Raw genomic sequence first — 13,845 nt, forward strand, 5'->3', positions numbered from 1 at the left:
GAGCCAGGCATGCACGCCTGGCTCAGGAGGCTGAAGCAGGAGGATCACAAGTTCAAAGATAAACTCAGCAAAAGTGAGGCACTAAGCAACTCAGTAAGACCCTGCCTCTAAATACAACACAAAATAGGGCTAGGGATGTGGCTCAGAGGCCAAGTGCCCCCAAGTTCAATCCCCAGTACCCAAAAAGATAAAAAATAAAATAAAATAAAAGGGAAATATAATATCTAGCAGACTTATTAGAGAATAAACAATGAAACCACCCCCAAACAGGAGCAGAAAGCTTAAGTCAAGAACAGGATAGAGGGGAAAAAAAAGACACAGAAAAAGAGAGATAAGATAAGGAAAGATGGCAAGAAATTAAAATTGCAATAATCAGATTTAAAAACTGCACTCTTCTAAAAAGCAAAACTACAAATTATGACATAAGAACTTGAGAAACTCACTAAAATTCACTGCAATTTGCACCAGCCACTTTTCAAATGCAAAAGTCTTGGGTGACTAAAAGCTACCACATTGGCCAGCCCAAATTTAGAGCAATTATGCCTATCACATGGCTAATTAGTAGAACCAAGATGAAACTTTAGGTCCTCCTTACTCCAAAGCCTATATATTTTTCCCTTAAAGGAAACTATCAGAGGTAATCATATTCCTGACCAACAAGTATTCAATTTAGACTAACAAAATCCTGACTAGAGGATGAAACTTACTGAATGTTCAAGTAAATTTTTTTTTAAACATACACAGAGTCCATTATATAATGCCATTATATAAAACAAATGCCACTTTCGAAATGAAAATTATATATGTCTTTTACATACACAAATTATGATGATATTGTAACAACACTGATGTATATTATAACCAATTACTATACAAGGTACTTTAAATCACAAATGCTGCAAATAACCATAATCAACCTAAATAACATATCATTGCCACCGTGAAGGTGGTAATATACATTATACATAATATATAAATACAGTTTGAAACTCTGGATTATTTGTGAACTACTTAACAGAAGGAAACATGGGGTTTTCTCATAAAACATACTAAATTCATATACTATCAATTATATAAATTCAGGTGCTAAATATAGTACAAATATAACATCGATATATAAAATATAATATAAATAAATAGAGTTCATGTCCATACAACCCAGAAACTTCTAAATTGACCTGAACTATCTCCTCCTTCTACCTCAATCCCCATATTCAACCAACCACGACTATCTATAAAATAGTTTAACATCTCTTGAATGAACCTTTTCTTCACTTATTTCTCACCACCCCACATCACCACTGTAGTCTAAGTCAATATCCTCTGTGACCCAGACCCTCCTATTTGGTTGTCCTCTTGCACAAAACAGATTGTTTAAAAAATTTTTTTAAATATAAAACAAGCCTGTCACATCCTTGCATCAATATCTTCCCATTAATATACTTAGGATAAAGACCAAAATACTAAATAGCAAACCTTCCAGGTTCCTGCCTAGGGACTGCAAATCAAAAACAACCAGGTTAAATATTGATTCATTTCATTTACTTATTTGACACCCTAATTGAGTGGTATAAAATGGAGAGCACATGTCCCTCTAGAGGGAGCAGTTGCTGGCAGATTTCAGCTGAATTATCACCTGAATATGCAGACTTGGGTGTTGCCCTGTCCTCTGATCTAAGAAATCAGAAACCAAGAATTTTATGTGAAATCTCCTGATCTGTAAATGCTGGTAACTAATTCAAACTTCTGTAATGTTAAAGAGGTCCAAAGAACAGGCACGCAAGCCAAATCACACTTCTCATCTAGTTTCTTCACTTGGCCCCACACAGTCCCTCTCTCTACATCAGCCATACTTGAACATTTCTCAGATCCTCAATGACTTCAAGCTATTTTACCCTTAGGAGTCTCAAAAGTGTCCCCTGCTTTGGCCACTTCTCACCTCCCCTTTTATACTGCATTTTGTGATTTCCCACTCAAAGTTTCTGAGCCCTTGCTTCCTAATGAGCCTTCCTAATCTCACTGCCCTCTACTCCCACTCCACATGCAATGTAACTCTAACTCCATTATGTGCTGTGATCATACTAAGTACAACTTCACTACATTCATTATCCTTAGAAACCAACATTTATTTAATGCCCATCATCCCTCCTAGACAAGTAAGCTCCACATAAATAGAGCCTGACAGCTCACATGCATATACATTTGCTGCTAACTAGTGGTATGGTTATAAAATATTCCTTAGACAGTAAGAGTCTAGTGTACTTTAAAAATACAAACCAAACTATACCCCAACTTTCAGAAACATATAATATTTACAGAACAGTCCAAATTAAAATATCAATTATAATTATGATTACTGATATTAATAGCTAAAATGTATTGCTAATTAAACAAATGCTAGGAATTATGTTGAATGCTCTGCATGAATTATTTCATTTAGATGACAACATATAAAGTAGATGCAATTGTCATACAGAGGAAACAACTTAGGCATAGAGTTTAAAAAGATTCCACAGTCTAATCAGTTGCAAACTACAGTAAGAATCTATGTGGTCTGGAGATTAAACATCAAGCTACTATACTAACTGATCCATTAGTAAAGAAACACCAATCCAACAAGTAACTCTTAAGTACTGTTTATAAGGAGTAATGGCCATGACTTATTAAAGTAAGGTTCCTCATGCCTCTATCACATACACACAAAATTAAGATAAATGATCAATTTGTATCCTCTAAATTAAGCTTTTTATCCACACCCAAAATATGTATGATCTCAGTACCAACCAATTCCATAGGGATGTCATCTTTCTGAAATATTTTAATTAAATCAATATTTACATATTAATTTGATATTCTGTGTTTCCACATTTTAAATTTAATTTAAAATTCATTTCCTTTTCAAAGAATTTTTATCACTATAGGCTATGTTTCCAGATAAGAGTAAGCATCAAAAAACATACTAAGAAAATTTAAAAATAAACTGATATAATGAAAGAAATATACATAAGCTAATACAGAGATCCTTCACTAACTGAAGTCTATTTAAATTCTCACTTTCCAAAATTCAGGAACCAAACAGATTCCAAAAAATTTTATATGCATGATTTGCTATCTGAACTCTTACCATCCAAAAATCAGAATTTGGATCACTAACCACCTTTTGCCATCAGAACTCTATACCCAATCTCTTACTCCAAATTTAGGAACCCAGGAATTTTGGATATCAAGAATATATATACATATATGTATGGGCTATATAATTTAAGAATCTTATACAATTTAAGCAGACTTCTTTAAACTGAAATGCACTAATATTTTCATTCTAAATTTAAACTTCAACTACTATGTAATGTTTTAAACTGAAAATTGGCCATATTTATTTAAACTTTTCGATCACGCAATATAAAAGAAACTGCTTTGTTTATGACAGCTTACTGGGATAATAAATGTTAATGCATGGCTGTGACAAAGAGCTTGAATGCCAGTCTTAAATAATACATATTTTTCAAATAGTCATCATAGCTTACACCAATACATGGGAAATAAGATTTTCAAGGGAAACTACTTTGCTAATTTTACAGATCACATTAGATTTTTCTCAAAGTCACAAAAAGCAAAAAGCAAAATTAAAGAAACAATCTAAAAGAATACAAAAGTTGAAAAGAGCAAAAAAATCCCAAATAACTTAGTTGTAGAAGAATGGTATAAAACAATATAGAACTACTCCAAAGGCTCAACTGAAGTTGAAGAACCATCAATGAAGTAATGAATTAAGTAGGCTAAGAAAAAGGAAAAACAACAAGAGTGTATTTTCCCAAGTATTTAACTTGGACTCACACTTAAAAACCTAAGCTTTTACAAAATCCTCATGCTTGATTAAAAGCTAAACTTAACATTAGTTGAAAACTGAATTCAAGCATGTGACTTTTTTCATATACTCAAGAACTATTTTTAAAATAAATGGGATAGGCTTGAAAAATGTAAAGTACTTCCCAAAGTTTCCCTTTGAGTAAAAATATATAAATGATTTAAAGGAATTGTAACCAAGCCTTCGAATTTATCCTAATTTGGCTACGATCTCCAAGAGCTTACTTCAGATTTGGTGATCTGAAAGAATGTGAATCCCTTAACTGACCAAATTGTAATAATTAAGGCTTAACGGTCCATCTCTTATACTGAAACAAAAAGATCAGAGAAAAATTAAATTATGAGAAGAAAAAAAACCTAAGTCTTATCCACAAGATTCACAAAGTGAATGACTTGATCTGACAATAACTTTAACTTAACTCATTCCATATGGAGTACTAACACACATTCCCTGAAAATAACAAAACTCAGGATTTTCTTCCCCACTGTATTACTCTAGATATTCTGCCCATATCTGTCATTTAAAAAGCTAAGATTCAGTACTAAGTTTTAAACCATAAGCCAGAGATTTAGAGCCCTTTGAGAGAGCAAACACATGGGAGCTGTCAATGTACTGATTTCACATGGTGCCACAATGACTGAATGCAATACGCTCTTAATAAACTGTAGGCACAGCATATGCCATTATTTCTCTAGGTTAAGTTTTCATACCTCCATTCCCAATTGTCAACATTAAACAAATCTGAACACAGATAATACTCCTATTAAAAACTAAACAAAAGAGCTGGATTTGAGATGGGACTCTAGAAGTCCTTTCAATCCACGGTTCCACGCAGGCAGTTTTAAACTACCAATGCAACTCTTACAACTTTAAAAAAAAAAAGAGAGAGAGACAGAGACAGAGAAACACCAGATTAGATGCAATAACCGTACTTTACTCTGCCAAATGTTAACACCAGAATTTCTGAAATAAACAAACCTGTGTCTATGTTCATCAGGTCCATGGATCAGGAAGACTCCAGGGTTTTTAGCCCCTTTGCCGGCATCTACGTGAGGAATCAACACATCTTCTAAACCCAGATCAAAGCGTTTGTGTTTTGAAGAGTCTGGAAGGAAGAAAAATGCCCCAAAACACAGGGTGATGAAGGCACTAAGAATAAGGAGAAGGATAAACTTCTCGGAAAGTCTCAAGGTAGCCCTGTGATGTGGGAAGGAGGGCGGCCCCAAGTTCAGAGGTGGTATCCGACGTCCAGACAGGGGCAGCAGGGCTGGGGTAGTCATCGTTTAGGCTCTTGGACGGAATACTTCATAAAGTTCTCATCTTATATCAAATGTACAAGACATCGAACCGTTTTCAAAATCTTGGCAAAAGAAAAAAAAGGAATAAACTCAATTTTTCTCCTCTTATAGGAGTGTTGTGCTTTTTAAAAGGGTATCTCTTTCACGTTCATCCAATTACATCCGGAAACCTGGGTGGCCTCCCAAACGATCGCTAGTTTATGTCCTGTGGTATCTTCCTGCCATTAGGCTCTCGGTACTTCATCAGGTTATTAGAAATCTCCTCTTCATTCCTGGGAGTAGATCGGGCAAGACACACTGCAGAAAAGCTGCAAGGTGGGTTCTTCCATTCCCGCACCCAGTGAGATGCTCAAATGTTGTCTCCCGCCCCAAAGGGGAGGCTGGCGAGGTCCGAGGAGTTGCAGAAGGTCCACTTAACCTCCTCTGATGTCTCTATTCCACCGTCTCTTAACCTTCGCGGTGGGGAGGGGGGGAAATGCAGGTCTCCTCGGAAGTCTCCCAACAGGGAGGAAGGTCTCCCACCTCGCTGGAAAGCCGATGCAGCGGCGGCGGGTGAAGCAAGCAGGATGCAGCAGGCGGCCGCCCGCGCCTCGCGACGCCGCCCCGCAGGCTCCGGGCGCCGGGCAGGGCTCGGATGCCGCCACCCTCGACGGTCGGCCCGAAGGGCAATCGCGCCCCGAATACCTGAGCCCCGGGAGCGGCCGCCGCACGGTCTGTCAGGGAGCGGAACTTCCTCCTCTGGCGGCCACTGAGCGGCCCCGGCGTGTGCGGGGGAGGGGAGGGGAGGCGCGGCGGCCGCCCCCACCCGGCTCCTCCTCCTCCTCGCCGCGGCCGGCTCAGTCGACTCGGGCGCCTGCTCCCCGAGCGAGGCCGCCGCCGATCCTGCCGCGCCCGGCCGCAGCGACTGAGCCCCCGCGCCTCCGCGGCGTGGGAGGAAGCCGGGCCCCAGCCCTCGGTCCGAGAGCCCGGGGCGGGCGCCTGCTCATTCCTCGCTCCGCCCTGGGGAGGCGGGCGGCCGCGGGCGCGCGGGAGCTACCGCGCCTCAGCGGACAGGTCTGCTCCGGCTCCTTCCTGCCCGGCCGCTGGCCGCCGCGGGGCCCTCCTCCGCGCTGCCTCCGGTAGCTCGTAGCTGCTCGCGCTGGCGGCGGCGGGAGAGGCGGCGCTCCCACGCTGGCTGGGCTGCGGCCCGGGCCTGGTCCCCTGCTCCTTAGGCCTAGACAGAGCTGAACCGCCGCGGGGCCGACACCCGTTGGGCGCACGCCGAAGAGCAGCCGGCCGGGGGGTGCGAACGACGGGGCGCGGGCCGGCCTGCCGGCCCCGACTGGCGTGTGGGCGTCCCCGGGCGGCAGAGTGTGAGGTGCGCGCGCACGCTCCCGGCCCCGCCGCCGCCGCCGCCGCCCCTCCCCCGCCTCGCCGGGCGGGCGCTCCGGCCTCGAGCTGCTGCGGGCTCCGTCGCCAGCCCGCTCGCCCGCGCCCCAGAGCGTCCTGCTGCTGCGATCTGGGGACGCGAGCGGGACGGTTGTCAACCGCGCTGGACCGAAAGCTTCCCCGGGACCCCGAGCTTGCCCCCGCCTTCCGGTGGGGTTGACCGGCGTTCGGGCTAGGGGGAGCGAGGCAGGTGGCGAAGGTTTTGCTGGAATCTAGGGGTCCGGAGATTGACGGATTCTCGTTGCAGAGGTTAACGTTTACTCCTGCGGTGTCGAAGTCTTGTCTTCAGTTATGGACCGTCGGTCCCTGGGGTTCAGAAACGGGGTCTCAAACTTCTTGCATACAGTCTATGTGCACATTGTTGGGCACCCTAGGCTCAGTTCATAGAAAGCACCAACCAGGAGCCAGGTTCTGTGTTAAAAGTAAAATGACAACCTTGTCCTTTCTATTAGGTTCCCTTCTCAGGAATCCAGTTACCCCCACCCGGTATGAGAACAGGCTCCTCATGGTTCAAATTCTAGAGTATGTTCTCCTGTTCTCCTTAGGCTCCTTAACCACCACCCTCCCATAAGAGCTAACGGGGATGAATGGTGAGGTGCTAAAACTCAAAAAACACAGTATTGTTTAAATTCTGGCTTAAAAACAATCTGACTCAATTCTCTCACCCATATAATTAAGAAGAACCACGTTGTAATTTATCAAAAAGATTTCTTAGCAATACATTTATACTCCTATGTTCAATTACTTTAAGATTTTTATTCCAATATTCAATTGTCATGCTCTGTACACATCCTTACTAATAACTCGGAATTGGAGAGGAGGCCCTTAAATAGCAGGGGTGGAGAAAAATTCAGCCTTAGATTAAAAATCAAGCAAAATAATCTCATATTCAATGGCACAATTCATAATTACATTCCAGTCTACGGGATTTTTAGAAGCTCTGCATATCTTAACTTCCTACCGCATGACAAAAGAAGTCGTTGTCATTGACCCTGCCTTACCAAATAAAGACATCTAAGATTAATGTCAAGGGCCACCTCCTAAGAGTGTCCCATCTAAAGCGAGCTTTGTATTGGACACAGGTGAAGAGTAAAGTGCCTTCCCAAAGTGTCTTAAGTCCCTACTGTTGAGCCTGTGAGCCAAAGGAAAAGAAACACTTTGGTTTCCTACTGTTGAGGTCATTATTTTCCAGGAAAAATATAAAGGAAATAAATATTCACCTTTGATAAATAGCAAGTTATATAAATCTTGAAAAGTAAATACTACCTAGGTTGACATCAGATCATTAACCACATGAAATAGCAATCATGAAACCCACCATAACCTAGCTGACAAGTGTGACATCTGCAAATTCAACTCATAGCTATTAAAGAAGTCTTATATGTTCTCTCCTTCTCTTTTTGCCCTTTTCTGTTTTGCAAAATTCATTTTTCCATCATGTGAGTAAGCAGTTATTTAAATTAGTGATTATTGCAAATGTCCAACTGCAGTCTGCAATTTTAAGGCCATTGATACCATCAGTTATTTCACTACACTCCTACACCAGCATCAAAACCATTTTATACACGCATTCTTCTAGAGACAAAACTAAATAATTAGTACTGTTAAAAAGCAAGTTGCAAATTCATTCATTAAATATAATTATAAGTATATAAAATATACACATAAAGGGAATATTTGAAAAAATTATAGCTGTTAAGATACTGATGTTACATATGATTTCCCCCCTGTGTTCTGTTTGTTATATTTATAATTAGGTTCAAAATATGTAAAGAACTGGTACTTGAAAAAGTTAAGGTCTGATTTCAAGAAGTGAACTTAGTCATATTAGGTGAACATACACTGCTCCCTCAGAGCAATCAGCAGAAAACAATGTGTGAACTGGTGTGTGTGTGTGTGTGTGTGTGTGTATGTAATCACATATAACAGAAGGATTTTGTTTCAGAGGGTCTAAAGAGAATATTTATTTTTCAAAGAGTGGTAAGGCTTTGATCAAAGGTGTAGACAGGATTCCAAAGTAGCAGATAAAGTGGTGATTTCCCTTTTACAAAACGATATAAATTAGTTAATATCTTAGGAGATTAGAGTTACTAAATTATTAACAAAAAATTTACTCCTACAGTTTTTAGATTTATAGGACCATTTCTGAGATCCACTCATGTATTGCAATTTAAGTTACTTATATTTGTTTAATCATACATTGACTTTTCCACTTTTTAAATAATTTTAACACTTTATACACACACACACACACACACACACGCACACACATATCTGCCCCTGTTTTAAGCAAAACTGAAGTCATGGTAGAAAAACAAATAGATGGTATGCAAAAAAGGTTTTTGATTGACTACCATTTATCCTCTTCTTTCATAGTTTAAACTTGTTCCCAGAGTGTCCAAGGAAGATGTTAGAGGAGAAATTATCAAACATGACCACTTGTGTAGGGGAAGAACCAGGCTCCAGCCTTGCTCCTTCCACTCTTGCTTTCTTCTATGAAACATTTTCCTGAAAGGTCAGGGATAATTTATAGCTCAAAGCTATGACACAAGTAAGCCAATCAATAAATGGGCTAAAGATCTCAACAGACACTTCTCAAAAGAAGATATAGAAATGACCAATGAAAACATGAAAAAATGTTCAACATCTTTAACCATTAGGGACATGCAAATCAAAACTACATTGAGATTCCATCCCACCCCTGTCAAAATAATAATAATAACAACAACAAATACTGGCACAGATATGGAGAACACAGAATCACTACTTTCTGTTGGACTAAATGTAAAGTAGACTAGGCCATATGGAAACAGTATGGAGATTCCTCAGAAAACTCAGAATAGAACTCCCATATGATACAGCTATACCACTTGTGGGTATATACTTGAAGGAAACAAAATCAGCACACAAAAGATACAGCTGCATGCCAATCTTTATTGCAGCTCTATTCGCAATAGCTGAGTTTTGGAATCAGCCTAGGTGCCTGTCCTCATATGAATGGATAAAGAAAATATGGTGTACATACACAGTGAAGTATTATTTAATCATAAAGAAGAATAAAATTCTGACAGTTTCAGGAAAATGAATTGGACTAGAGGACAACAAATAAAGCTAAGTAAGCCAGACCCAGAAAGACAAGAATCACATTTTCACTTATCTGTACAAACAAAAAAAGATAACCTGAGAATAGAAGAGGAATGAATAAGGGTAAGGGGACTGAGGGGAGGGTAAGAGAAGGAATTGAAGGAGGGTGGATTTCATAAAGCATAATATATACATGTGTGGAAATGTCTCAGAGAAATTCATTAATCTACACAACTTATATGAGTTAATAATTATAATATTTAAAATTTTAAAAAGGAAGCTCTCAAATTAGCTTACTGAAAGTCAGCAAAGCCAAAAAACCTACAGTTTCTTCTCTGAGCCAAAGCATTTGAGGTTCATTTGCTTGTAAGAGGTGCATTTGTTGAAGGACTACTGTGTGACAAATCATCATTTTCTCAAGTCCTGCCAGCAAGGCACTCAGAAGTTGTGCACCATGGTTCAATCAAGCCCTAGTACAGATCACATTGGTGACAAACCTTGGTGTCATGCATGTGAACCTGATTTGCTGGTAAGCAGAATGCAAGAGTTCTGGGGTCCTGGAGCCTTTCACTGAGTACTAGAGATGGGGAGAAGTAAATCAGAATCTTCATGCTTATTGAGTGTGCAGTCTGGCGTGGAGAAATAAATAAACATTGAAAATTATGAAACGGTGGGAAGAATACTGTTAGAATATCATTATAGGGACACTGATAGGACAGCAGAGTGAGGGGAGGTAAATGGGGAGTGGGTCAGGGAATTTTCTGGTTCAGGTGTCACCTGAACTGAACCTTTAATTAACTAGAAGAGGAGGGTTGTTTTCCAACCTAGAGAAAAGAACATGCACAGGTCAGCAGCTGGGTTTTCCATCACTTACCTAGAACCTTCCTACTTTACTCTTCCATTAAATAGCTTTCTTAGACATGATCCCTCCATACTCTTGAGCTGGAAAAATAAAAGTGGCAGGGCGATGCTTTTACCTACATTATAAGTAAAATGAGTTCAGAATGACTCACAGATATAAACATGTTTCTGTTATCAAAAGATTTAGATGGTATCCTTGCTTTCACAGACAGTACTCTGTTAGTTCAGGAAAATATTCTACCTATTTAAACCCATTAACCAAATGAAGCTGTTTGCACATATATAAGAGATACCACAAATTATAGAGAGAGTACTGAATTAGTAGTCAAAATACATAGATTTCAAACTTAGTTCCATCCCTTACTGAGTTTATTTATATTAAAAATTTCATAGTGTCGTTTGAGGATCAAGTGACCCATTATTTCTAAAACACTCTGAAAACTCATCAACTCTATACAAAATAATAGATTGCTTGATGGTGATATTGTTTGTATAACATGGAGACATGAGTGTGCCTAGCATTCCTTTGAAGAACTATCCTTTCCCAATCTTAACAGGTCTAGATTAGGATGCCTACGAATGAAACAGAGAAGAGCTGAAGGACAAAGAAGAGCTAAGACACAGGAAGAGAAAGCATCCTCACTTGAGTGCTTGCTCCAAGGTGGATAGGGTTTTTTTTGGAGTGCACTATGTTCCCCAAAGTGCCTAGGAATTCATTTCCTCAAGTTCAGCCAGCAAGGCATTCAGAAGTTGTGCATCATGGTTCAATCAAGCCCTAGTACAGATCACACTGGTGGCAGACCTTCGTGTCATGCATGTGAACCTAATTTGCTGGTAAACAGAGTGCAAGAGTTCTGGGGTCATGGAGCCTTGCACTGAGACTTCCAAAAGAAAATCTGGGAGGCCAGGTAGTGTGCGGCAGGTTTGGAATCTCTCTCAGCAGCCCCTGATAAGGTGATATGTGGATTTGTAAGAGTCAAGCCAAAGCTGCATTGAATTTTCCAAGAAGACAAAGTCCAGCTATATGGAATGCCTCCTAAGGAAAACTTCAGGCAGTAGGCAGAACCAGCCCAAGAAACTGCCAACAAAGCCACAGCTAATTAGGAGTCCTTAGGAGACCACGTTGCACTATAGTGTGCCCTGGATATTAGACCTGTAGGATTTAGTGTTTGTCTTGCTGGGTTTCAGTCTTGTTTTAATCTTATCCTTCCTTGCTATTTTCCTGTTCCTTTCTTTTGGAATGGTGATCTTCACTTGGAGCCATTGTATTTTGTAAGCTTGTAGCTTGTTCTTTTGATTTGTATAAGAGCTCATAGATGAGTTTTGCCTTTGAACCTCATAAGAGACTTTAGATTTGGACTTTTGAACAATGCTGTTAAAGTTAAAACTACAGGGACTCTTGAACATGGAGTGAATACATTTTGTGTCATGAGATGGACCTGGACTTTTGGGGCCATTGGAAGAATGATATAGTTTGGATCTGGAATGTCTCCTAAGAACCCACATAATAAAGAATTGATCCTGAGACCATGGCACCTTTGGGACACAGTTGGAAACGTTGAGAGGTGAGGCACAATAAGAGGTCTTTAGATCATTAGGAGTGTGCCCTCAGGAGGATTGTGGGATACCAGGTCTTCTTTTTCTCTTTCACTCCCTGGCCATAAGGAGAGTGGTTTTACTGCACCATCTGCTCCCTGCCATTGTCATCTAGTACCCCCACCAGAGACCTAAAAGGCAATGGGCTTACTCAGCCATAGTCTACAGTCTCTACACCAGAAGCCAAACTAAGCCTTTTTTCTTTATAACTTGATTATCTCAGGTATTTGTTACAGTGACAGAAAACTGACTAATAAAGCCTATGAATATTTATTTACTTTTTCAGTTTAAATTAGTTTCTGTGACTTGCAACAAAAAGTATTGACTAACACATAGCATGTCTCTGCATGCTGGTACTGTCTATAACTATATGTGAAACATCAGTAGTTTTACAAGTGTAAATGATCAGGAACCAGAAATAACATACTCTTTTAGGTGATGAACAAGCTTATACCAGGGACATAAGCAGGGTGGACAGTAGAGAACAAGCATCTGCTTGGGCAACCAGGGGGAGAAGACCTAATATTGAAAAAGATAGATAGATAGAAGTGACAGCAGAGGTTTATTGAATCTAGCACCCCCTACAAATACCTTCTAAGTTGTGTGCTTGTCTCTACCTTTATAAAGAGGAATCTGATGCCAAAAGAGGTTACACATTCTTTATAAATCCTTACATAAAAGTTGTTTTAAGTCCACCCTAGGCAGTTAGCTTGAGAATATGTTTCATTGATTTATATATATTCACTCATTAAATATTATAATTTTTTTTTTTTTTTTTGCAGTACTGGGGATCGAACTCAGGGCCTTGTGCTTGCAAGGCAAGCACTCTACCAGCTTAACTATCTCCCCAGCCCTCATTAAATATTATTGAGCACCCACTTTCTGCCAGATGTTATTCTGTGCCGTAGGCATCAAAGATGAGAAGAATATGGGAGGCAGCTGTGTATGACTAAAAGAACCTGGGTTCTGGAGCTGGAAGAACTTGGGCCCAACCTTATCTCTACCATTTACCTGTGTGATCTTGGAAACATTGGAAATCTTCCTTGTCCTCAGTTTCTTCATCCATAAGATTAAAATAAAAATATATACCTCATCGGGTTGTTGTGAGGATTAAAAGAAATAATGGAGATTTAGTAAATATTAACATTATTCTGTAGGTGTCAGGATAAGTAGGGGTTGGAAAGAGAAAAGAAGTTGAAAGTCTTTGAAAAGACTTAAGGGAAGGAGAAAGTACACAGCATTGTCAGAGGAATCTCCTTTTCCCCAAGTTATCATGGACAGAGAGAGGAATTTTTACTGGAGTGCCATGTCTGACTTCTTACACCAATATTCTTCACCCTCAGGAGTTACTTTACTAATGAGTCTTGACTGGGTGAAGGTAACCTAACAAAAAGGCCCAGTACGAAAGATTCATTCTCTTTTTTCTCTTTCTGCCCGAGTTTGGTACAGACAATAATTTTGAGTAAACATATTTGCTGTGCAGACCCAAACTTCCTTTTTGGTGACTACATTCTGTAGGGGTTGAGAGTATTACCAAGTCCTTTTGGGTTACAGTTCTATAAATCCGTTTTTTAATAGGTTGTCTGTAATAAAACTGACTTTTAAAAAAAAAATCTCCATTTGATTGTTTTCTGTGCCTTATTTCATTCAAATCTGGTGGTTGAGGGAAGATTGCAGTTTGAGGCCCCTCTGGAAACTGAAAGTAGTTCA

The 13,845-nt window shown here is 40.1% G+C and overlaps 1 protein-coding gene across 2 annotated transcripts in view; it reads right to left on the reverse strand.

Moving 5' to 3' along the window:
• Nucleotides 1-6,477, reverse strand: part of Man1a2 (mannosidase alpha class 1A member 2) — a 165,471-nt gene extending 158,994 nt beyond the window's left edge. For both annotated transcript variants that reach the window (XM_047552195.1, XM_047552191.1), the window contains exon 1: nucleotides 4,847-6,477. In XM_047552195.1, the coding sequence (XP_047408151.1) occupies nucleotides 4,847-5,148 (302 nt within the window). In that variant the 5' untranslated portion in view covers nucleotides 5,149-6,477. The remainder of the gene's footprint in view (nucleotides 1-4,846) is intronic.
• Between the last annotated feature and the right edge of the window lie 7,368 nt (nucleotides 6,478-13,845).

Source organism: Sciurus carolinensis, chromosome 1 (assembly GCF_902686445.1).
Source record: "Sciurus carolinensis chromosome 1, mSciCar1.2, whole genome shotgun sequence".
Classification (NCBI taxonomy): Eukaryota; Metazoa; Chordata; class Mammalia; order Rodentia; family Sciuridae; genus Sciurus; species Sciurus carolinensis.